This window comes from Mauremys mutica, chromosome 1 (assembly GCF_020497125.1).
Source record: "Mauremys mutica isolate MM-2020 ecotype Southern chromosome 1, ASM2049712v1, whole genome shotgun sequence".
In the NCBI taxonomy this organism is placed as follows: Eukaryota; Metazoa; Chordata; order Testudines; family Geoemydidae; genus Mauremys; species Mauremys mutica.
The window spans coordinates 177324509-177349820 of record NC_059072.1 but is presented as its reverse complement, the minus strand read 5'-3'; the positions used below and the strand labels follow the sequence as shown (position 1 = coordinate 177349820).

Below are 25312 nucleotides of genomic sequence, written 5' to 3'. Positions count from 1 at the left end.
CCTTTCCATTGGCCGCCCCGAGCAGCTGCTTGGTTTGCTGGTGCCTGGAGCCAGCCCTGTCCAGGACCCTGTGGAGTGGGAGAGTCCCGGAGCCTGGACTCCAGCCTGAGCCTGGAACTCTACACAGCAATGAAACAGCCCCACAGCCTGAGCCCAAGTTGGCTGGCACAGGCCAGCTGTGGGTTTTGCTTTGCTGTGTGGACATACCCTAAGAGACTTGAGGGAGAAGCTGTAGGGCCACTGCTCTGACAGGAGAGTGGAGTGGAAGAGGATCCCTGAAGGGGCAGAAGACATCATATGGCTGTCTAGTGTCACCTGGGACACTGTCCTATTGGACATTGATACCATGGAAGGTGGGGGAAATGTAAGTGACTTTGCTAGAGGGCCAAGTTACAAGAAGAAGTGGACCACCAATAGGCATAAACGGCTGTTGGCAGGGGTCACTCAACAAGGAGAGCCCGTGATGCCATGCCCAGCCATGAAGGGGTGCACCAATGGTGAGTGCACTTTCCTACAATCTGTCTGAGGGAAAATGGAATGGTGATGTAGGTCTATAGCAGCAATGAGATAGATGCTTTTCTTCTACAGGAGGCAATGCCAAAGTGCACAGGTAGCTTGTTATATAATTTGCAGCATTCTTTCTTGTTGAAAAGGCAGTTGTTGCCCATGAACAGAAACAACATTATAATGGCAAATTCACTTAAAAGAAAACTGCAGTTTAATATAACAATTCAAACCACTACAGCCTGTCTGTCAGGCTCACAGCATTGCCTTCAACTCCTCTTTTTCTCCCCTTGTGCCTTGCTCCATCCAGACTCACTAGATCCTGTTGCTACTCCCCTGCTCCCAATATCCCTCAAATCTGGCCTTCATATTCTGCCCTCTACTGCTAAATCATTGCTGGTGGGGTTGGTCATTGTTTGACTACTGTAACTGTATGCGAAATGCTACTGCTGTAGTTTTCCTTCTTTAGTTCCTTCATTGGCTTCCTGTCTCACTGCATCAAATTCAGATACTTTCTCTTCACCTTGTAGGTTCTTTGTAACTCTGCCTCACCTACAGTTCTGCTCCTCTTTCTTCTTAAGCCCCCTCCTCTTTCTACATGCCTCTGTATCTTAAAACACCTTTGTCATCTCTTCTCAGCTTCATGCCTTTTTATGCACCTTGTGCTTGGAATGGCTTCCCAGTTCCTGTGTGCAACACCCTCTCTACAATTATCTCCTTTAAAACCCACTTTTAAATGAAGCCTTCCTATGTTATGCCCATGTCTGATGTCTCTGGCTGACATGCATCTGAACTGTACATTTCTGAGTTAGACTTTTACTTCTTCAGTGCAAGGAGATGGTTTTGAAAACAGCTGTGGTAGATACACTTGTGATCTAATAATTGCAAAGAGTAAATTGTAAATTTCTACTGAGTATCAGATATAAAATAAATGCCAAAAGAAAGGTGCTATTTTGGTAGTCTGATTACATAATTTAGGACCCAGGAAATGCTGTACAATATTCAAATGTTAGAAAAAATTGGGAGACTTTCAGTGTTGTTCTGATGTACCTTCTTTTATTTTTTAGATTTTTGTTGTTGTTTTAACAGTGGCTAAGTTTCCCTGAGCAGCTGTTGTGAGTTCTGTAAAGTCACTGAAGGCAGAGGAACAATATAATATTAACGGGATAACACTGAATCAATAAAAAACATTTATTATCAGATTTTTTTAAAAACAGAATTTAACTAGCTCAATACAAAATATTGTAAAAGCCTCTTGGAAATATGAGACTGTCCCTTCTGTCATAAGTAGGAGATAGGAGAATGGTGATGGGGAAATGAAGAGCTATCTTTTTGGGACTTGCAAATACCAGTTTGAGAGTAGTCCCTAAACTGCTGGTGGGAGAGGGAATGTGTGACAGTTTTGAATGTAGTGTGGCACATGGATACTCTATGCTGAGTGCATTGATCTGTACTTTACTTCCTTCCGGCAGCACTAGAAGAAAAATTAGGATATTTTTCTTCTCGCCTTCTCTGTGAAAAGATCCAACTGCCATGAAGAAGTGGGCTTTTTACACACGAAAGCTTATGCCCAAATAAATCTGTTAGTCTTCAAGGTGCCACCGGACTCCTCGTTGTTTTTGTGGATACAGACTAACACGGCTAGCACTCTGATACTAACTGCCATGTTTTCTCCCTTTTCCTGACCACTACATGTGTGAAGGGCAGATGGTCCACTGTCTGCCCCTTCTGTTTCTGGGGTGAGGGAGTAAACAGAGGATAGAGGACTCTGGGATGGGACATGAAAATGCACATTTAGAATCCCTTTGGGAGGGAACAGGTCTGTTCTGTGCAGAGGCAAATGGAGTGAGGTGGCGAAGAATTGGCTGTTAGACCTCCCAGCTGCCAATTATGGATTAGAGTCCAGCTGCTGCAGACAATGCCTATACAGTACAAAAAAGCTTTACAAGTACAAAAAGTAAGATCAAATGGTCAGTTCTGCTGTTTTTAGACATCCCATTAGTACCAATGCAATAGCTGTTCCCAGCGGAGTCTCCTGGCAATCAGCTACAATCGTCTTCGATATTTTTGTTCTATATTTTTGATTATATACAAAAGCCCCATTTAGTGAACGCTTAAGAAGAAACCTGACATTTTCTAAACTTGCTTGCTTCTCAAAATCAAATTAAAGTTGAAACGATCCGATACTGCGTAATGCCACTGTGCTTGTGCCTGGTGGGCTTATACAGTGCATGCTATTGGTTGAAACCTGTGCCATTTACCAAAGTATCCAAGTTAACTAGTCTGCCCTTTCCCACTGACCCCCAATTAATGAATCTGAAATTATCCATGGATCTAATGATACAGAGTAATTTGCATTGAGGGATTTACCCCTTGCTCCCCAAATGAACCTGACACGGCCTCTTCTGCAGAAAGGTGGGTTACTGTGGGTGAAGCAGGGGTTCTAGTGCTGAAAAACAAGTTTTGGTTCCACATTGTGTCTTATTTACTTATTTATTTATAGTGGTGCCTACTGTGCTTTAGGCACCTCCCAGGAGGATTTAAAGAAATGGACCCCAGTCGCTGGAAGCTTGCAGTCTACGCCACAGCTGAGATCAGACCAGTCGGGAGTAAACAGTATTACTTAAATCAGTCCCCTCTTCCTTGCCTTTTCTACTCTGGTGGTGACTATGCCTCAGCGTTTGAAATCTCTAGCCGTGGTTTGTTGGTGGGTGGCATCTGTGGCCTTCCTCTCGTCCGATATTCCTCCTCCTCCTCCTCATCCTCTATCTCTTCTTCAGCTGGTCCCCGAATCCTGACGGGCTCCTTCCCACCATCTCCTGTCTCACTAAAACATTATCCAGGGATAGAGAGAGATGTTAGCTGGTTTTAATTTACTTTCATTCTGAATATTTTTTACCACTGTCCTTTGCATATCCCACCTACTTGACAGGCCACCTGGGACTGTTCTCTGGACTTCAGTTTGAGAACCACTGGCCCACACTGCTTGTTGAGGCTGGAGTAGCTGTGAACTGCCTTCTCCCATTTCCTACAGCACTTGTGTGGAAAGGCAAAGACTGGAGTATCTGTGAGCTCTCCACAGCACTCCCTACAGGGGCAGTGACCCTTTCCTCATTTTTGGATTGAGGAGTATGAGCGGCTAGGGTGACTCAGACCCCCAAGAACAGAAATTGCAGAGGCTGGGGAGAAATGGGGTAACCGATCTGAACTTCAGATATCCATGGGTGGTTCCTGATTGGTTCCTTGGTCTTGTTAGCTCAGTCCTGCACCCTGTATGGTGCTTAAGGGACATCATGCACCAACGATCACAAAGGGGCCCATAAGAGCAGAACTAGTATGGTAAAGGAGAACTGGGAAGCAAACTGCAGTGGCAAAGATGGGACTGCACAACGCCTTCTCCTCTCTTGGTTTAAGTCATTCACTTTGCAACAGATAAAACCTAGGCATCATCAGCTAATTTTCCACATCATTGTCCCTCTCCGCCAGCCGTCATGCATCCATGCTGCAGAGAGAAGATGGGAGCGCATTCTACCTCTCACAAAGTCCCTCACATATCCCACCCACTCTTCTGGGGAAAGGCACTCACGTCATCTCGTAGTCGTTGTCCTTGCTGCCCCGGCAGCAGCAGCAGTAGGCCAAAATCCCGATGACAATGATTGCCGCAACTACGCCACCAATGACTCCAGCATAGAGGGCAATGTTCATGGATGCTATGGAGGGAAAGACCAAACACAGTCACAGCAGGGTTGACAAAAGAAACCTGCATGCATTGAGAATGACTTCAAATCAGGTCAGATTCACACCCATCAGAGACCAAACCCCTGGGGGTGCCAGACACGTAAAGATGGATCTGGACATCCGTTTAGTTATAGCAACTGTTCTTGACTCTGCACTGAACCAATGGGTAGCAGGGACAGGTCCGCAGGAGCGATTGATTCAACAGAGATGGAGACAGACCCCTGGGATCTGAAGACCCTCCCCCCATACTCTGATCAAGTTAAGATCTTAACTTTGTGGCTCAGGCCTCTGTCTAATTAGATACAGCCTTAGTATTATTCACTATTACAGACAGGTCTAAATGTGAGCACTTCAAGCAAGGCAGTGGAATTCGTTTTGGAGATATGAAACGGGGCTGTTCTTGGAGGGCTGGGGGTACGCTCATCTGCACTCCAGTAGCTCTCCCATTCAGTCCCTTGCCCTATATTTAGTCTGTGAACACATTTCCCCGCTCTGTTGCCCTACCCACCCAAGCAGCCAGTAGCATCTTACGAGGTAGAATGGAGACTGTCATGTTGCAGAACTCCTGTCCAACGCTGTTGGTGGCAGTGCAAATGTAAAAGCCGGAGGTGTCTGCAGAGACATTCTTCAGAGTTATCTGTTGTCCTGGTGCAAAATACAAACCCAAAATATAAAAGAATCATCGAGGATAAGGTCAAGGAAGGGACTGGGGAAAGGATCCCTTCACATCTAAATCCATCCCAAATTGGGAATGACCAAAAATTGTTACAGTTTTTGGCTGGTTTTGTGACTTGTGTGAGATTAGTTTGGCCTCTATCTGGTTCTTAGTGGGAGACATAAGGAAGGCTAAATAGAAACGTGCCTTTGGCTACTGGCAATACATTTAATTTTCAGCTGGTTTCAGTGCTGCCATTGTGGGTGGGGCTGTGGGTAAGTGAATGTTCAGCAAAGGTTTGTCTTGCTCTTTTATACGTGGCCGGCAGCCTCGTATGCTTTGTCACAAGACATATCACTGTCAGGAGGAGTATGGCAGCTGAGAGCAGCTGGCTCAGAGAAATGGCCACTTGAAGAGCTAATACACTAGTCTTGTAACAGTTTTTCAACCCACCAGCTTTCAGGATGTCACAATGCCATAATTATTTGCCAGTAAAGGAAGCTAGTGGGAAGCTATGGTCTGGTAGCATAAGGCAAAGGCAGATCAGGCTGTATAAACAATCCATGGGGAGAAATCATGTATTTGGCAGGGAGTGCTATGAAGCTGCAGATTCCCTACCCTGAGCTACTGGAGCTCAGTACTATAAATTAGAGTTTATCATTTCCTCTGTATAAACGTAGTTTTGTTCAGGTTGTTTCCATTTTCACCCCTAAATGGCAATTCCGTTTTTTTTCTCTGATGGCCCCTGTCAACCATCTGTTGGAAAAGGGCCAGCTCCCTGTTTTTAAAGTGGGCTTGGTAACTATATTTAAGCACATCATCTGGCACCACAGCTCTCTCACATACATGTTCTTTTCACAGAGCCATTGATTCTAGAGCCAAAAGGCACCATTTACTCTGACCTTGTACGTAACAGGCCAGAGAACTTCCCCAACATAATTCCTAGAGCAGATCTTACAGAAAAACATCCAGTCTTAATTTAAAAATGGTCAGTGATGAAGAATCCACTATGACCCTTGGTAAATTATTCCAATGGTTAATTATTCTAAGTGTAAGGGGACTGTTGCCCCCTTACTAACATTCAGTGGGGGTGTTTGGTTGCTAGCTCCCAGCACTAAAAAGGGAGTGGTCGATGGGAAATCAGGAGCCTGAGACTGACAGTCTCCAGGAACAATGTGGAGAGGCCAGTGCTCCAGGCCAGCCTGATTGACAGGGCAGGCAGGCTAATCAAGGAGTCAGGAGGCCAGGGGGTCCCGTCCTCCGTGTGAGCTGAATTTGTCTGAGTCAGATGGAGTGGGGCTGAGCTAAGGAGAGAGAGCAGGGCCCCAAGCTAAGCTGATGGGAGCGGAGCTTCAGCCCAAAAAGGCCAGACAAACAGCCCAGGAAGCAGATGAGAGCTCAGAGCAGAGTCACAGAAGCAGCCTGCAGAGCAGCCCTGCCTTGGGAGCAGAGTGGTAGCAACTGGAGCCAGAGAGGCCAGAGAAGCAGTCCAGGGAGCTGAAGTCAGAGCAGCAGCAGCAGCCGTGCTGAGGCAGAGCGGAGCTGGAGCTGGAGCTGGAGTAGTCCGGAGCCGGGTGCGGTAAGCAGCTGGGGAGAGCGAGGGGGACCCCGGGCAGTGGGCCCAGCGCAGGGAGATACCTCAGCCAAGAGGCCCTGCAGGCCAGACTGGGAGGGGGATCGTAACCCTGACAGGGCGGGGGTGACGCTGGAGAGAAGGGTCCTGCCACCCAGAGCCTGAGAGTGTGTGGCCACCACCAGAGCAAGTGTCCGACCCACAGCATCCCTGCAGCACAGCCAGGACCTGAGAAGGAGGCCTGGGACCTACAAGGAACAGACTGTGAACTGCCCTGACCTTTCAGAGAAACTGTTTGTGATGTTCCCTGCCACAGAGCAGGGTGATGTGTTTTCCTGTAACCTTTCCCATTTTTTCTTATTCTTTTTTTAAATTAAGTGTTAATTAAATAACTTGTATTTGCTTTAAATTGTATGATGTTGGGGTTACGAGGACTCTGCCAGACAGGAGAGTGGAAGGGGAGTCCTCAAGGGCAGGGAGGCCTCTGGGTAAAGGAAGTGGGAGCAAGGACTCAGATCCTTTCGCTAGCCCACTTCACCGGGGTAGTGCAGAAGCCAGGAAAGTTCCCCACAATAGCGGGACCATTCCCCCGCTTACATAAGCATTAAGTTCACACTGGAAATAAGATATATTTTTGTCTAGCTTCAACTTCCAGCCATTGGATCATGTTACACCTTTCTCTGCAAGATTGAAGAGACCATCATTAAATATTTTTCCCCATGTAGGTACTTACAGACTCTAATCAAGTCACCCCTTAACCTTCCCTTTGTTAAGCTAAATAGACTTAAACCGCTCAATCACTATAAGGAATGCTTTCTAATTCTTTAATCATTCTCGTGGTTCTTCTCTGAACCCTCTCCAACTTATCAACATCCTTCTTGAACTGTGTGCGCCAGAACTGGACACAGTATTCCAGCAGCAGTTGCACCAATGGGAAATAGAGGCAAAATAACCTCTCCACTCCTACTTGAGATTTGCTGTTCATGCATTCAAGGATCGCAGTAGCCCTTTTGGCCCTAGCAGCATACTGGGAGCTCATGTTTAGCTGATTATCCACCACGAACGTTTGAGTCCCTGCTTCCCAGGATAGAGTCCCTCATCCTGAAAGTATGGTTTACATTCTTTGTTCCTAAATGTATACTTTTACAGTTAACCATATTAAAATTCATACTGTTTGCTTACACCCAGTTTACCGAGCGATCCAGATCACTCTGAATTAGCAGCCTGTCCTCTTCATTATTTACCTATCCTGTCCAACTTTTGTGTCATCTGCAATTTTTGTCAGTGATGACTTTGTTCTCTCCCAGACCTTTTTCTCAGTGTCCCTGTCTAGGCTGTCATTTTTTTGGCATCACAATGTTTACAGCTTTCAACACTATAGTGCAGTTCTGGGTTGTAACCCCCAAAATGAACAGAGTAGAGAATAAATGTCCTATGAGTAAGGCCCTTCATTTCCAGTTTTTATCAATTTTTTTTAACCGAAAAATTTGTGGGTTTTACAAAAGCCATTATTTGGTTTCCACCCATTTTTTTTCACCCAATTTTGGAAGTGCCAGAACTCCCTGGACTCAGCTTTCTGCTCTAAAAGGTGAGATCACGGCTTGGTTACCTGTCATTTCTCCTTCCAGAGAAGAACCATGACCCAAGCGCTGGTGTCAGAGCAGATAAAAATCTGTTTTTTTAACTTTTTAAAAAATGTCTTTTTTATTTAAATTGGATTTTTTTTTGTTTTAAAAGTTTTTTTTAAATAAACCTGTTTAAAAAGAAATCTGAATTTAATACAAAGCATGTTAGGCCCTAAACTTATCATACTCTCTTAAAACATTTAAATAAAAAATAAATATACTGAATATATGAGCCTCTATCTAAAATTTTGAGTTAAAGGCTACTTTTCTATTTAAAGAAAGAATTGTAGGAAAACATCTTAGCTTTTGAGGTCAAGCTTTATAAATATGGCACAGTAGATCATGCACTTTATTAAGGACTTGTCTTGTTTAATAAAAATACATTTTATATGCAGTTGTGCATTTAAATAAATTCCAGTTACTATCCTAATGCAGCTTGACACAAATCATGAACAAAAAGTTAATTATCTAATAAATTACAGTAGAATATATCATTCACCATTTTCTAACATACTAAAATGTACAATTAATAAGAATCTAACATATTAAACTATATATTTGCTTAAGTAAATGTATAATAGTTATAGTGTTATACCCTCCAAAGTAGCAAAAAAATCTACCTAATCCTGTGTAATGGCTCAACATGATTTAATGGTTAGATCAGCCAATGAGAATGCACCTTTCTTTGGACCATAACTGAAGTACAAATGGAAAAGATGAATATGATAAATTATTTAAATTGAGGCTCTCCAGGTGGTGACTTAAATCATGATTTAAATTGCTTTGATTTTAAATCAGTCCAACCTGGCTGGTCTGCATATTGTTGTCAATCCCATGCCCAGCACATATACCTCACCAACTTTACAGATAACACAAATAGTTATCAGCATTCAAAGCAAATAAGTTAGTGAACTACTTTACGTGCTAACATGGGTCAAAAACAAACAAAAACTCTGGGTTTTAGAATGTAGTGGTTTCTTGAAAGTTTCAGACAAACAAACCCGAACAGAGAGTCAGGTTTACCCCAATATTTACCCAGAAAACTGAACTTAATTTTACTGCACTGATTTTACCTGTTTTTAATTTTTTATAATAAGCACTGATAAATTCCTAGGAAATTTTAAACATCTGTAAATAAATATCCTGCCCTACGAGCCAAGTTGGAAAGATGCAGGGCAGATGAGAAAAACAGGACTGGATGGATACCAAGGAAATTCCACATACCCTGCAGCATTACCCCAGCACACACATTCCAGCAGCTCACGGACACGGCTACCCTGACAGTCCCACTCCTTTTATAGCCTCCCACTGTTGGCCCTAAATCCCAGAAGGAGAAATTCCATGTGCAGCCTTAATGGACAGCATTTCCCTGAAAATCAGTATCAAATGCAAGGAGGCTAGAACAAACTCCTGCCCTGGGGGGAGGAGAATAATGAAGGCAGAAAAGTTCAGAGTGGTCTGTTCTCTTTAGGAAAATACATTGTAGTAGCTAAGATGAAAGCTACCATGTCTGAGGCCGGGGCACCACCCAGTGGCCAGACAAGTGAATAAGAGATTCCATGTGGATTTTTTCCTTGGTATTAACTCAAGCAATTTTCAGAGAGTAACATGTGAGTGCCCCTCCTAGCTAGGATCATATTCAGCTCATCTGTGCACCTACACCACAGCACTGGATCTGAAACCATGACTGGCAGGTTGAAACACAGAAGCACTCTCCATTGTGGAGCTGGTCAAGAAACACAGGGCAGTTTCTGGCAATAACGCCTAAGGGCCTGTTATACACTACTCTCTCTTGCTGGCTGACTGCATGTGAGAGACTGCTGCACCCCTATCTCCTTTAGAGACATCCCTCCCTGCTCCCACTTCTCAGGAGCTTAACAACTCCTTTTGTTCTGACACTATTTTAAAATAAAGTGACTATCGTGCTAGTGACAGTTACTGTCCTGACAGCCTCCATCCCACCCATTCTCAGCCATGAGCTGGGCGGTTATATCTCAGAGTGGAAAAGTTCAGCCTCCATGGCCAGTTTGTTCCTTGACCTCGCTCCTGTAAGCATCAATAAGCTGATTAGTGTTAATTGTGGCAAGGTATAGATGGGTCCACTAAGAGAAATTGCCTTGGGCGGGGGAGACTGTGTGAAATACTTTGCTGGTTACAAATGGTCATTAGGAAGTAATTACTTTGGTTGGCTCTTGGCTGGGCTTGAATCAGTGACCTAGCCGTGAAAGCATCGCTGCCCATTGCTGCTCCAGACAGCCACCCAGGTACTCACAGGTGTTTCTCACCCTAGGAGGATAACCTTTTAAAGTCCTATTTTGTTAAAGGACCTTCTCAGAAGGCCTAACTGCATTGTTAATCCTCAATCCAAAATGTTTCAACTCCCAAACTGCAGCGAGTACCGTGGCCTGGCCTCCTCGCATCTCACGTACCTGATGCTGACACCAGCGGTCGGGGCTGGTTCAGTACGCTGAAGCTTTGCCAGGTATACTCAGGTTTTGGAGACCCCAGTTGAGAGTTGCAGGTCAGGTTGATGGTCTGTCCATATTCTGGTGTCCCTATGACTTTACACTCTGGCTTGGATGGAGCCACTAGAGGCAAAGAAGGGAGAATGGTTATACAGAGAGGTCTGCTGAGATTTCTTTCTATGAATCCCTGCAATCCGTCTTCTGCAGCTGTGTGTTTTCCTCCCAACCAGGAACTGGTCTCTCTCATACCATTTTCTTGCAAGAATTAGAATGAATTTTGGCCTCTCCCACTGCTTTTTACCCTTTGCCCTTCCCTCCCACATCCACCCAAGTTCAGGAGTTAATCATAAGATGTTTGGACATATATGTTACTTCCCCTCCACCATCAACAAAGGATAACCTACCCATGAGGTACAGCATATGTGCATGATGGGGATGGCTTATGCTTTCTTCTGAAATACCTGGCATTGTCTCTCTCTCTTATTGCTGTGGAGCATTGGATCAGTGCTAACTGAGAGGATAGAGTACTCCCACCAACATCACTTCCTGCTTGTTGCATAGTGCTGTCTGTCACTGAGCTGGGACATTGAATCTGTACTAGCTCAGGGGGTAGAGTGGCTTACCAAGGACCAAAAGATCTATCTTTGCAGAGGCACTGGGGAGATCTTCACGCACTTGGACAGTGCACCTGTAAGTTCCATTGTCTGCCATGGTCACCCCACGGAGGGTGATGCTGACATCTGTGACTGGAGAGCTAGGGAATTGCAGACGGCCTTCGTAACTCTGGCTACAGCGCTCAAGGCCATCAAAATACCTTGTGACAACATCTTCCTGTAATAGAGAAGGGGACAACAAACAGCAAGCGTATTTTCTACTATGTGTGTCCTCAAGCTAACACCACAGACTGGCACATTCTAAGAGAAGCAGGAACTGGAAAAAAGCAGAGGGACTACCCTTCCCTAGTCTCCTAGAGATACCCTCATATCCTGTTCCCTAGAGGCCAAGGAGAATGCCTGGAGACTTTCATCCCGATATCCTGCAGGGGCCTTTTCACCTCCCTCTATCCCTCAACATACTGGGGCAAAGAAGAGTCCCATAGTTCCCTGAAGGCCACTTAAATCCCCCCGAGGCTACAAAGATCCTTTCATGCTCCTTCCCCACAATCCTTCCAGGAGAACCATGGAGGCCCATTTGCTTGCCTGTGGTCACACAATGAGTGTCTGGCAGAGTCAAGATGACAACCAAGCCCTCAACCCCTGGTCTCTTGAGTCCAAAGAGAGCCCAGAAGGCCTCTTCACCCTCCACCACAGATCAAAGAGCAGCCTGAGGCCCCTTGATATCCACATCTCCATCATCCCCAATACGCTCTCATGCAGCTCATGATTTACCTCCTGAGGCATTTTGCTCCAGGTAACGAAGTCTGCGTTGCTGGTGGTAGCAGAGGTCTGGAATTCACATGGGAGGGTGGCATTAGTCCCTTGTGCTACCTTTACTTCCTTGACGCGTGTGTTCACAGTGAGGGCCTGGGCAGTCACCAGAACTAGAGAGAGAGAGACAAAAAACAAACAAATACGGTCAATCTCCCCCATCAGAGAAATGCTTCTCTTGGTACTAAGGAGGGACCTGCACTCAACCAGAGTAGATTGGGCCCTACCCCTGGGTATCATATGAGTCTGCAGTGTACCGTCTCTGTTTGCTTGAGACTGGGTGGGGAGTGTGTCTTCCTCTCTGTCTGCACAGCACTGAGCACACGGGCAACTCCCAATCAATATAATGAATCATGCTCCAAAGGCTGGGCCTTATTTCTACACCTCTTCTGAAGAGTCCTTCTGTGGACTAGGTCTTCTCCCAAGCAGCAGTCCTCAATGGCCTGACCCAAGCCCAAGTCGCCAAAGCTAGTATTACTGCAAAAACATATCCCAAACCCACACGTGGCTGTGCCATGGGGAAACGATCAGACCAGGGGGAAATGGCTGGCTGGTATTCTGGAGGGGCTGGTCCAGAGTTGCTGTTGTTTGGCTGCCTTACCTGTCCATTTCCAAACCTTGTCATGTTTGCATTCCTTGTAAACTGAACCTTAGCAGTGAATTCTGGGGTCTGTATGTTAGCTTTGGGGACAAAGACCATGTTCTTGTGATATTTCCCCCTCTGAAGTTATTGATAGCAACCTTAACTCCCCTTAAACCCAGCTTTATGTCTGGGTTAATTCCCAGAGTGGGTTCCCCATCATCAGTTTATCAGACCTCAGGCTCTCATTCCCCAGTGGTTGGTTTAGATAATCCCACAGGATTTCCTTGGAAATCCCAGGGGGTAGATCCCAGGTGTACTATTTCCCCACAAGTTAGTTAAGTTAGCTGCAGTATGGATACCCCATGGTATAAGCAACTGGATGCGCATTCCTGGGAGTTATCCAGTATAGAGAATCTGTGATTGATGGTAGGTAAGGTGAGCAGTTTGAGGCTAGAGAATCTGCTCCAAGATATCAGAGCAGGAGCTTGATTTGCATTCAGAGCTGTTTCCCCATGTCCACCCTTCCCCTCAGTCCCCCACCAGATTCGATTTTCCCTGTTAGTGCAATGCTTAAACGAGCAGCAGTAATGTTCAGTTGTGCTTATTATAGGGAGGGGAGAGCAGATTTGGGTAAATGAGAACCAGTCCAAGCCCTGACATGGAAACCCCTTTTCCAGGTGCAAAAATAAATAAATAAATAAAGTCCTTATCCACATTCACCCACCACCACCTCCTCAGTCACTACAATCATGAACCTTCACTCCCTTCCTGAAGCACCAGCAGATCCTACATGGGATGTGGTGGTGGGGCTCAGCATCATCTTGGCTGGGTCACACAGCTACTCCCTTTTACCCTGGGGCTGCTCTGGAGTGACTTCATGCCATGCTTACAGGGGAAGCCTCAGTGCATATCAGATCATTCCTTCCTCTTCTGCGAGAACCACACTGAGAGATGCCATGGCCCCTGGGGTTCCCAGACTTGTAACATGCACTATGGTGCCCCACACAGGGGAAACCCTGGAATAGTAGTGGGGCTCAGGCATGAGAGGGGGAGTGCAGACACAACAGCAGGCCAGCTGCCTGAGGAGATGGGAAACACTGGCCATCCTCCTGTACTGAAGTACTTGCTTCAGACTTTAAGGAGGGTGGTGAGGGGGTGAAGGAGGAGGAGGGTAGCTGAAGGTCGCAGAAGGGAGGGGCCTTTCCTGTGGTTTGGTGAAGCAGCTACATTATGGATTTTTGTAATGCTGTGTCTGCTGAGCACAAAACCATGCCACTCTGGTCAAAACTGAATTCTCTCCAGAGCACAATGCAGGGATCTTGGATATGGAGGCCTCGTTCTGTTTTACACTCAGTTCTCCATGATCTTTGTGTCCCCAGGAAGCTGTGTTTTAAAACACCTGCTTTGTTCTGCATAGTTCTGGGTTGTTATTTTTTTATGGCACTGCTGAGTCATTAGAGGAGAGAAGGCATGAGATCGAAACCAGAATCTGATTACCTCACCTTAGCATGCGGGAGGGGCAGAGGCACTCCCAGTGTAGAGGCAGGCTCCCTTCAGGAACAGGGTGAAAAGGGACAGTGACATAGGCTAGTGAAGGGCTGTGCTGTCGCAGAGCATGGGTGTGTGTGTGTGGGGGGGGAATAGTGAAGAGCTGTGCCTTCCCAGAGTGCCAGGATGGTCACTTGGTGGTTGAGATGCAGTGCAGGAGAGCCAGCTCTGGGTCCTGTCTCAGGCCATGCCTACACTATGGGCTCTGCAATGGCACAGCTGAAATGCTACTGTAGCACTATAGTGTAGATGCTTCCTACAGTGACAGAAGGGGGTTTTGCATCAATGTAGGTAATCCACCTCGCCGGGTGGCGATAAAATAGGTCTTCCATCAATTTACCTGCATCCTCACTAGGGATTAGGTCAGATTAACTACAGCACTCGGGGGTGTGAATTTTTCACACCCCTCAGTGACATAGATAGGTCGATCTGTATTTTAAGTGCAGATTAGGGCTGAGTCACATCCCTGCTACTTATGTCAGACCTTCAGATTAGTCCCACGAGTGAATTTAATGCATGGGATAGAGAGACGGCAAAGCTAATTTCTCCTTGTGATGAGCTGTATAGACTCCATCTAGGGGTTGGTGAGTGGAGGGTTAACACGTGCTCCCAAAAGGTGAAGAAAGACCACACCTGCCTGCCCTAAGTGCAGGGATGTCATGAGGAAAGTGAGGCTGGGACCGTTATGATGAGTTAGGTAAAGGCCTGCAGGATACTAGGGACATGCCGTGGTTAGACAGGAATAGCTAGTTCTGGGAGACATTTCCTCTCTGAGAGGCAGCAGCAATGGCAAAGTCTGGGAAAGCCCTGTCAAATGGACTCCCCCTTTGACTGTACATAGCTCTCCTCTTTGGTTCAGCTCACACCCTCCTCTCTGCCACTCACTCCTGATAGACCTTCTTTAGAAGAAACCATCCCTCTAGACCCAGACCTTCCCTATGAAATGACCTGTGTGACTGGAGTCCCAGTGTGTCCTCCCTCCCTTAGGGTCACTGCAATGGAGAGTTTGACCCTGGGTCACTCCTGCTTTGCAAGCACCTTCTCCTGCTACCTGGCAGGCACCCCCCTACCCAGCACCTTCTGAACCAGCCTGACATATATTTACAAGAAGTGTAAGAAGTTGCCAGTTACTTGGCTTTTCCCTCCTCTCTGCTACTGCTGCTCCTGCTCTTCTCACCCCTTCCATCAGCAGAATAAATGGTGAGGAAAGGAAGGCTGGTGGCTAGAGTAAAGAACAATCAGGACTCCCGGGCTCTGTTCCCAGCTCTGTCACTGACTTCTTGTGTGAATTTGGGTAAGTCACTTAGCATTTCTATGCCTGTGTCGCCATCTGTAAAATGGGAGTGATGCTCCCTTCCCACACAGCAGGATTCATTCATTCATAGCTGTGAAGTGCTCTGAGAGCCTCAGAAGGAAGGTGATCTAGTAGGGCAAAGTATTTTTATTATTACTTTATTGCAGCTGCCACCTGCATGTTAGCTGCTATGGGGCACCTCGTACAACAGCACTGTGTACATGACACCAGAACCGGCTCTGCCCATCCTTTCAACCTTTCACCCCTCGCACATACACACACACAAAGACATTGGCTTGCTTTGTGTGGGTAGGAAGAGTCCCTCCCTCCTCTCCAGAAGCATGAGCAGTATCTTGACTCTCCCAGGAAGCACCTGCAGTCCCCCCAATGGTTTCTGGTAGAACAGGTTATTCTTACTCCACTGTCACTTCTCAGAAACTGGTTCCACCCGGCTAGGGTTCACCAACAGGTCATTCACCCAACCCCCAGAGAGAGAAAGAGAGATGGCCCAACCCCAGGCACTCACAGCTATTCCTCACCCTCCCGCCAATGCCAAAGTTTTCATTTACTGCAGGTTTTTAAAAACACTATCAGTTCAGAGTTGCAAAGGTGCCAAACCAAACCAAACCAAACCACGTAGCAGAAGCAGCCAGTAATAAGACAGCTGTATGTCACTCTGAAGGATTGTTCTAATTTGCCTGGCCACCCCCATGCAAAGGGCTGATCTCTTAGGTGCCCTCTCACTTATTTCCTACATCTTTAGTCTGATTGTTTGACTGGCTCATAATCCAGTTTTTCAATGGAGAATAAAGACTGCCCACTACCTATCCTTCTGGTTCTCTGAATCTCTGTTTAATTACATCCAGTCCCGGTGATACCACTAAAGGTGTTTCCTTCCCCCTCGAGTCACCAGCACTTTCAATGGGGTAGTCCGTTCAGCAATGGGATGCAGGGCCGGGAGATACTTTCTGTCACCAAACAGCTTAGCTAGTTAAAAACAGGTGGCATGTCCAAAATCAGGTTTTTTGGATGGGAAACTGAACCTGTTTTAAATCCCACTGAAGGGAGAGGGGCCTTAAAATCCAATCAAACTCAGAGGGGAAATAGCCTATAATATTGATAAAGAGACATTGTCAACAGGCTTTAAACCCTAGATTTAGATTTTGTTCTGACATAGAAATGCTGTTTATCAATTTTTTAAATAAATCACTGAAAAGACCTCTCCTCCCTCCACCCCCTTTCAAGATAACTCCCCAACTCCTTGCAGTACTGGAAATGCAGCAGAGAAACCAGAAAGTCTCAGTGACTTGTTTACTTCCACTGGCAACATTGAATGAATGGTAAGGGGCATAGAAACAGAACAAAGGGTGAAAAGCTAATGAGATTGTAAAAGTTCTTTCTGTTTTAATCATCTCAGGTGTCATTAGTGATAGGGTTAAGAACATTTTTGCAAAGAAAATCTGAGTAGGAGAGTGATAATGTTCCTTTGTTTCCTTACTGAGCACTTGTCTAGCACTCCAGCCACTGTACATTTTTTTACAAACAACCCTTGGAAACATTCAGGTAGATCCATCTACAAAAGAAACCAGCCCAGCAGAAACAAAATTCCATCCCTCCCCCCAACCATCCATGCCCTGTGTGATGATCTCTTTAAAACATCTTGCATCAAATGGAACTAACAAATAGGACAAAATGTGGAGCTACTCTAGCTGCATAAATCCAACCAAAGCTTACATAATTGCAAAGAAAACACTGCTCTTATCACCTTGAAATAGAATGAGCTGGCAGACTCTTCTAAGAAACGCTCCTGTACCTCAGAACTCCATTCAGTGTAACCACTATTTTCATACATGATAATTTCCTTTCCTACCCCTCACCCCTATCTGTCTGCAGTATCCACCCATTATCTTTACTTAGATTATCTATTATCTTTATTCAGACTGTAAGCTCCATGGGGCAGGAATTGTCTCTTTGTTATATGTTTGTAAAGTGGAGAGAGATGGAGGCACAGTGGAGTCTTGGCCTCTAAGTGCAACTGCAGTACAAATAAATAATAATAAATAAAATGCTGGAGATGAGCCCATCTTGCAAAATTTGAATCTGAACTCTCCCAAAGTTTGGACCTAGCATTTTCTTTAGAGACTGTCTGTACTACTGTGTATGGGCCTGAGTCCTCTCTTGGTTATGCTGCACCATTCTTGGCTTCAACAATCTCTTACAAAACTCTCCCACTCCACTGTTTTAATAGTGGCATTAAAAGACATGGCCTATACTCAGCCCAAATGGCCCTGTTTATTATTAGAGAGACAAGGTAGGTGAAGCAATATCTTTATTGGACCAACTAATCTTGGTGAAAGAGATAAGTTATTGAGCTTACACAGAGCTCTTCTTTGGGTCTGACCTGAAGAAGACCTGAAGAAGAGTTCTGTGTATGTTCAAAACCCATCTCTTTCACCAACAGAAGTTGGCCCAGTAAAAGATATTACCTCACCCACATTGTCTCTATAATTTCCTGGGACCAACAGGTCTACAACTACACTCAGGGCCGGTGCAAGGAAGTTTTGTGCCCTAGGTGAAACTTCCACCTGCCCCCTCCCCCCTCCAGCCCTGCGGCAGCTGCCCGCCCACCCTCTCCACCCTGAGGCACCGCCCCCATGGCAGCTCCCTCCTCTGCCCTGAGGCGCCCCTGTGGCAGCTCCCCCCCCTGGGAGCAGTGCGGCACCTCCCCACCCCAGCTCACCTCTGCTCCGCCTCCTCCCCGAGCACGCCGCCCCCGCTTTAATTCTCCTCCCAGGCTTGCGGCGCCAAACAGCTGATTGGTGCTGCAAGCCTGGGAGGTGGGAGAAGTGGAGCAGCGATTGCGCGCTCAGGGAGGAACACTATAAAAACAAATTGGGGGCACTGCTTTTTGGCGCCCCCAAATCTTGGCGCCCTAGGCAACTGCCTAGTTTGCATTAATGGTAGCACTGGCCCTGACTACGCTGCGAACAACCCCGGCCCAGACTACACTGCGAACAACCTGTCCATCATTCCAGCCCTGGCGAAGGGTGCAAGGTGTGTCACTAAAAAGAGAGACAAAGTTCCTGCTCCAAACAGCTTTAGGTCTTGAATCACTCATGACACAAGAGGTGAGGGTGAGAACAAATAGCAGGGGAATGGTCTGGGATGGGGTAAAACAGGTTATATCAATAAGATCAGCCAGTGACTCAGTCTGTGCCCACTTCTTGAGGAACACAGTTTTTGTAATTCCATTGTAAAGTATTAAATACAAATTCCCGTCTCTCAGGTTTCACGGAAGAAGTGAGATTTTTCAGAGGGGTTTGAGTAAGGCAGAGGGAGTGGCAGAGAGTGTTCTACGCCTAGGCTGGCATGGAAAAAAGGCACAGTGATATTTGTGTGAGGAAACAAAGGCAGGTCAAGGCTGGTGTCACTAGCAGAGTGGGCTGTACAGGGGGGAATGAGAGGGCAGAGGCTCAGAGAAGTGGGCAGAGGCTCTTGGCTATAAAAGCAAGGACAAGCAATTTGATTTATAGATTTTGGCAGGTCTGTACCTTGGGTCCGAAACAGCTACATACAGTGTAGAGAGTAGAAGCTAAGGACTTTCCCCCTTTGAATTCTAGGGACAAAGGATATACAATATCTATGGAAACCATTCTAAATTGGTTTAAAAAATGTTTGCCACCATGATACAAAACTCCATTCCCTTTTTGTCCCTGAAATTGCAGAGACTTCTGGAGTTGCCTGAGAGTCCCGACACTGTAGCATGGAGGCATTATCACTGTACCTGCCATCTCATAAACAGGCTAAGATTTGTACTAAACAAAGGACATTGACACATAGGAATGGCTGGGATATTTGCCTGTGTAACATTCACCTCCCTCCAGTCTCCACCCATCCCCTGTAGTACCAAAACAGTACTCACCCACACTCAACATGAACAGCTGAGATCCCTTCGTAGCTCTCATGGTCTCTCCTTATCCTCCGTACAGAGTATTTCCCTGTAGGATTGCTCAGTAGCTGAATTATTTTAGTTAATGGGCTAACAGGGCAGCCTCACGGTTGTAGCTTGGATTCACTTCCCCAATCCTTTTTCACTTGCTCTTTCGACTCTGCTCATCTTCCCCACCCACTTCAGCTAGATTGACAAGCTAGTTCACTACTAGAGAAGAAATCTCTTGCTGTTCTCTACCCGAGGGAAGCTGCTGTATGTTATGAACTTGCCCTACCCTCTCAGGCAAATAAACCACCTTTCCTGGTCTCTGCTGATTGATAGGTACACAAAGGAAATGACGAGTTAATCCAAAGGGCCAGGTAAAAGTGCACAAAAGACAGCACTTAGAGCGATCTGTACAGTGACAAATAACCATGGCTGATAAAAACAGATTAATTTTAAAAAAATAACCCTTTTTATTGTATTGCTGTTTAATTTACATTAGACATTTCTTTAAACCAAATATTTTTCATTTAAATTAAATACATTTTTATCTTAAAAAAATAAATGATTTAAATTTAAAATTATGGCAGATATGTTCTGTCCTAAATTTACGATAATCTATTAATTTCAATTATGTAAAAAATAATATTCAAGTAGTACATACTTGTTGCTGAAATTTTAAAGAAAGTCAAACCATTGAACCATTGGAAATCACCGGCTGAGCACCTGGAACTAGACTTTGTTGAAGTGCTACGCCAGCTTTTGACAGCAGTATCCTCTTCTGCAGGTGCAGAGAGAACGTTTGTTTTCTTCATTTCAGTTTATTCAGCTAGTTCAGTTCAGTTATTAGTCCATTCAAAGTTAAGCTACTAGTTGGAAGTTGAACAAGCTGGGAAGTTTTTTTACTCTTCTAATTGATTCATAAAATTGAGGTATGAGAGGATGAGATCTACTACCTCCAAAATCTAGAAGGACATCATGACCAGAAACAGAAACAATCAGTTCAATTCACTAACTACAAATAATACTTCCCTTGTTTAATAAATCAGTTAGTTTTAAATGCAAAACTGGTTTTGATTAACTTACTTTTTTCTTATATATCCTAGTTTTATTTAACTGATAAAAAGTTTAAAATGCTGTTTGTGTGCATTTTTAATTGAATTCCAACTTCCAGCCAAATGCAGCTTGACACAATTCACAAGCAAAAAATTAATAATCATTCAGTAAATAAGAAACATTTCATCATTTTCTAAAAGGTAAAAATTAAGAATCTGAATAAACATATGTTGAGCTCTATAACTGCTTAAATACATGTGTATAAATAGAGTGTCATCCTGGTTAGCCAGAAAGAAGTACCAAATTTAGTGTAAAGGCTACAGTTAGTTGCAAATCAACCTACTACCTGGGGATGTAGAGGTTCCATTGGGCTGGTTTGTGTGCGTCTAGGCAGTGTTTCTCAAATGCAGCCACCGTGGCCGCATGCAGCCCCCAGGGGCTTTTCTTGCAGCCACAGCCTCCTGGGCTGTGATCGAGGAGGAATGGGGGGCAGCAAAGCAGTGGCTCCTTCCCCAGGGCTGCTTGCAGGGGTTGGTCCCTACCCCGTCCAGAGCCACATACACTGTAGGAGCAGGCAATGAGTGTGAGTTCCCCACCTTCACAGGTGCAGTGGGGCTTGGGCTTCAGGCTTCTGGGGTGGTGGGTGGCAGGCTCTGGCCACATGTCAGCGGGCTGTGTCCTCCAGCTGCAGGGTTTTGGGCTCCATCCCTGGACTCACTCCCCCACCATCACCTCAACCCGCGCTGCCTCCTCCAGCCCCCTCTTGCCTCTGGTCCCCCTGCCTTCTTACCCACCTCCTCATCCAGGGCTTAATTTGTCCCCCAGCATGCCAGGGCTGAGTAAGTCTGCTGTGAAAAGTGATATTAACAAATATACAAATATCATTTTTCACAGCAGCAGACTTACTAACTAGCAATCTAAAAAAAAATCAAAACATGCAAAGCACCTTATTTTTGTTTCTATTCTGCTTAGGTCCAGTAAAGAATAGAGACAACCATACATTATTTTTATTATTGAGTCTGCAAAAAAACCCTACATACATAAATTACAATGATCTGGACTTATATATGTGCATATTTATTTGTTTTTCCTAAAGTTAATTAAGTATTTTAGGAAAAATTCTCAGAGCGGCCACCAGCAAGAGTTGATGGCTACACTCTGAAGCCACCAAAAAATATGTTGTGAGAACCCGTGAAGGGATTGGATATGGAGGTTTTCTTGTTAAGCAAGAGGAGAGGGGAAACTGCCATTCACCCCCATGTGAGCCCTGATGGAGAGGGAGCCATTCTGATACCACAGAGTTCCCACTCAGCATGAAGCAGCTGATCACACTCTGCACTGCAGCAAGGCACTAGGGAGTGCACCAGCATTTCAGACTGCCCCTGGGGGGGGCAGTTATCTGGGGGCTCCCTGCTGGTGGAATTTTGGCTGTTCTCTGGGCCTCGTCTGTGAGAGGAAAATCCAAGCCAGAAAATATCAGGAGATTCAGCCCCCAGCATGGGAAGAGTTAAAAATTTGACCAAGGGCTGTCTATGAGGCACTGAATTCCTTTCCCATGCGACCCAGCAGCCAGTGTGGGGCAGACCCTATATTTAGAAAGCTGCTAAAGGTTTGGTGCTGACAGTTGTCCTTCCCCTTAGAGAAGAAGTCGCAGAGAGAGAGGAAGGGCGGCTGATCTCTCGCTCTAGCTGTGTCCCCTGCCAAGTTTCCTGCCCCATCCACTGGGCTCCGTCACTGAGCCTAAGACGGGGAGTGACCATTCTGCTGTCAGGAGAGCTCCGGACACAGACAGTAAGTGCCATTTCCTAACATCTTTGCTTCCCATCTCCCCGACTCCATGAGCGGCTGCAACGTCAGCCCTTGTTTATGGGACATGGCTGCACTGATATCTGAGACCAGCTGCCAAGGGATATCTGAGCCCTTGGGGCTGGAATGGGACAGACACTCCCTGAGTGAGAGCCAGAACTCACTTTGTGATGCTTGTGGAACTGGCTGCTGCTTCTCCAAGTTCCCAACCAAATAATGTCACCCCCACCCCCACCACACACACACGCGCACACACTCCACTGCACGCTGGCAGAGGCTGGCTCATGGCAAAGGCCTCCTGAGGGCAAGTCCTGGGGTTTAAAGTTGGTCAGAATCAAGGGTTTGGCCTTGATCCTTTGCAGTGTTTGGTTATGAGGAGGGTAGGCCTCATATTCCCCACCCTCATTTTCTTCAGTCTCCATGTCCAGCCCCTCATACTTAGCTGGATGAGTCTCCTTCTAGTGCAGTGGCCTTCAAACTTTTTTCCTCACGCCACTCCCACCCCGGAGCCAGGGCCATGACTCTGAGGGTGGGGGTGACACAGAGAGGGATAAGGAGGCTGAAGCTGGGGCCACAGCTGGGGGCGGGAGCAGAGCCTCGGCTGGGCGCCAAAGCCAGCAGCAGGGCACTGGCCACAGGGCCAGCAGCCGGGGCACCAGGCATGGAGCCCTGGGCACAGGTAGCAGCCAGGGCCAGGAGAGGAGCTGGGTGGCGTTCCCTCCCTGCCCCTCTGTGGGGGATGGACCTGGCCCCAGCCGTACCCCCACTCCGAACGTTCCTCCATGCCCCCCTAGGGGGGCACGCCCCACAGTTCAGGTACCTCTGTTCTAGTGTCTATTAGCAGGGCTGAGCTGTGTGGAAGGAGATAGAGTTTCTGCACAGCCACCCAAGGCCCGTCCTCCTTCCTGGCCCCCATGCCTGTTTGCTCCTTCTCTGCACAGTTCCCAGCCCCTGCCAGCCAGGAAGGTGTTCATGCCACTTCTGTAATAATGGTCTGCAATGCAAAATCATTGTTGTACCACCACACCGCAGGGCATGGGGAAAGCCCTGCCTGCAGCCTGCCCAGCCTAGGGTTGCCACCTCTGAGGTACAAAAAAGCAGGACATCCAGGATGATCCTGAGCCCAATAAACTGCACAGCTGGCAGTGTGTGCTGAGCGCCCTTAGAGATTTCCTGAGACAACTACCTCACAAAAGGATTATCCTAGGAAAATTTGGACAGGTGGCAGCCAATGCCTCTCCTGAAGGGGTTTTCCTGAGTGCAGTGCTTATGTTGTATTCTTATTTCCCTCTCCCTGCCATCTCCCCTCCTGCATCAGATCCTCAGAGCTGGCCATGGCAAGCGGCAAGGACTCCGACAGCGAGCAGGTGGTACCAGATGAAGAGGATAGGCCAGACGTGAAGGCAGTGCAGGCCCGCTACCTCCGCAGCCCCTCCCCCAGCCAGTGAGTGTATTTGCCACAGGGACTGCCATGGCTTCCTGACTGCAAGTAACAAATTGCTTCCCCTTCCTCCCCTACCCCACACATACCCATCTTATTCAGATCAAGAACATAGCCTCAGGCTTCCCTCTCCTCTAAGAGGCAGGGATTTAGAATACCAGTATAGGCCGTACTGGGTGACGGGGGGAGACGCTGTGGGGATGGAGCTCATGTGTTATTTATCCCATTCATTCATCTTAGATCACAGAGAGAGAGAGACAAAAGCATTACTGGGAGGAAGCATTATTGCTTTCCCACTCCTTATACTCTCCCTCCTCCTGTTAACTTGCAAAATTCAGATTGGCTTTCAAAATCCAGGTATGTTGGGATCCAGGCTTTTGATTCAGCCCATTATATGGATTTGCAAACCCCATGTGTGGATTTTAACCCCCTAGAGATTGAGGCTATTTGGATTTTGGGTTTTGGTTCAGGCCTCCCTCCCTCTCTCTCTCTCTCTCTCTCTCTCTCACAGGAGGGCTGAGAACAAGGCAGAAGGATGCCACTTACAACAGGCAGCAAAAGTTGGGCTTCTGCCAATTTTGAGGTGCCAGTCAAAATAAGTGTGAGATTTTTTTTTTTTAAGTGCCTGCTTCTTAATGCAAAATTCTTGACAGGATTTCCCAGAAACTTTCAAACTGCACCTGCGGCAGGAAGTAGGGAGCAATGGAAAGTTTCTGCCAAACAGGAGATATTTTGGGGCATGTGGTTGTATGCAAATAGGGAATACATGGTTTCCATTAACAGCCTTAACCATGAGGTTTGCTACCAGCAACAGCTAGAATGTTTGCTTCGTTTTACTGTATTCACTCATGCAATTTTCTGGGCTAATGTGCAACATAATCATGTAGAAATATCGCCTAATCACCACCTCTCTCTCCTCCTCCTCCTCCTCACCTGATCAGCCATTCAGACTGAACAGAGCCACCTCCTTCACTTATTACCTTTTCTGCTGTCAGTACCAAATACCACAGTTAAAGTTGCAGAGACACTTCCATTCAAACGGCTACAAGCTGCCCTCCCAGGATCAGGGCTTGTAACCCACGCGCCTCCTGGGTGTGGTGTTGTGTCCCATCTAGTGGCACCAACACCACTGAGGGGAGGAGGCTCTAGTCATATGGCTTTTGGCTCATGCATTAAGCTCCAGAGGTCCCAGGTTCAATCCCACCCACGGACAACCCAGATCTCTCAGTGTTATATGCCCTACTGGCATCCGGCCCTGCTCCCCTTCTGCTGGTCAGTGACGCTGGTCAGTCAGAGGAAGGGCAGTAGCTGGAGGAACTGGAAGAGGGTTCTCAGGAGGAGATGTCCAAGGAGCTGTTCAAGTGGCGGCAGCAGCACAGAAACTCCTGCAACCTTTTGGCAGTAGCTCAGGACCATCACAACTCCCCTTTGAAGCAAGCACTAGGAGCAGTACTCACACAAGCACTTGAGACACCAGCACACCCCTGCAAGGGACTCCAGTGCAGTCACTTTATGGTTTTGTTTTGTTGAGATGTGTGACGGGGTGGACTAGGTCCAGCGGCTCCATGTTGGAGGCCTCAGGGCCCTGCCATCCCCCATCCCAGAGAGGAGAGGTGGCCTAGAGTTGGCCGTAGGGAAAGCAGACAATCAAAGGGGCTGCAGG

The 25312-nt window shown here is 46.6% G+C and overlaps 2 protein-coding genes across 5 annotated transcripts in view; one reads left to right on the top strand and one right to left on the bottom strand.

Moving 5' to 3' along the window:
* Nucleotides 1–1556: 1556 nt before the first annotated feature.
* Nucleotides 1557–19610, bottom strand: GPA33 (glycoprotein A33). The gene is made up of 7 exons (XM_045001983.1): nucleotides 19335–19610; nucleotides 11949–12100; nucleotides 11184–11391; nucleotides 10525–10683; nucleotides 4774–4887; nucleotides 4091–4214; nucleotides 1557–3331 (listed from the first exon to the last, which is right to left on the bottom strand). Exons 1-7 carry the CDS (start codon nucleotides 19375–19377, stop codon nucleotides 3172–3174), a joined length of 960 nt encoding a protein of 319 aa, XP_044857918.1. The 5' UTR covers nucleotides 19378–19610; the 3' UTR covers nucleotides 1557–3171.
* STYXL2 (serine/threonine/tyrosine interacting like 2) overlaps nucleotides 6428–25312 on the top strand; it is a 41654-nt gene continuing 22769 nt past the window's right edge. Inside the window, exons 1-3 of one of the 4 annotated variants that reach the window (XM_045001979.1) lie at nucleotides 6428–6471; nucleotides 22043–22193; nucleotides 23527–23652. In XM_045001979.1, the coding sequence (XP_044857914.1) occupies nucleotides 23543–23652 (110 nt within the window). In that variant the 5' untranslated portion in view covers nucleotides 6428–6471; nucleotides 22043–22193; nucleotides 23527–23542. Of the gene's footprint in view, nucleotides 6472–15504; nucleotides 16753–21954; nucleotides 22194–23526; nucleotides 23653–25312 lie in introns of those variants that run through there. The other 3 variants (XM_045001980.1, XM_045001978.1, XM_045001977.1) reach the window with 3 other exon arrangements.

Excerpts from the sequence above, each read along its gene's own strand:
- GPA33 (XM_045001983.1), bottom strand. The coding sequence starts at position 19,377 with ATGAGAGCTACGAAGGGATCTCAGCTGTTCATGTTGAGTGTGG. Across the intron at positions 12,101-19,334 it reads GCTGTTCATGTTGAGTGTGG|TTCTGGTGACTGCCCAGGCC; the intron begins GTGAGTACTGTT and ends CTCTCTCTCTAG. Across the intron at positions 4,215-4,773 it reads GACAGTCTCCATTCTACCTC|CATCCATGAACATTGCCCTC; the intron begins GTAAGATGCTAC and ends TTCCCTCCATAG.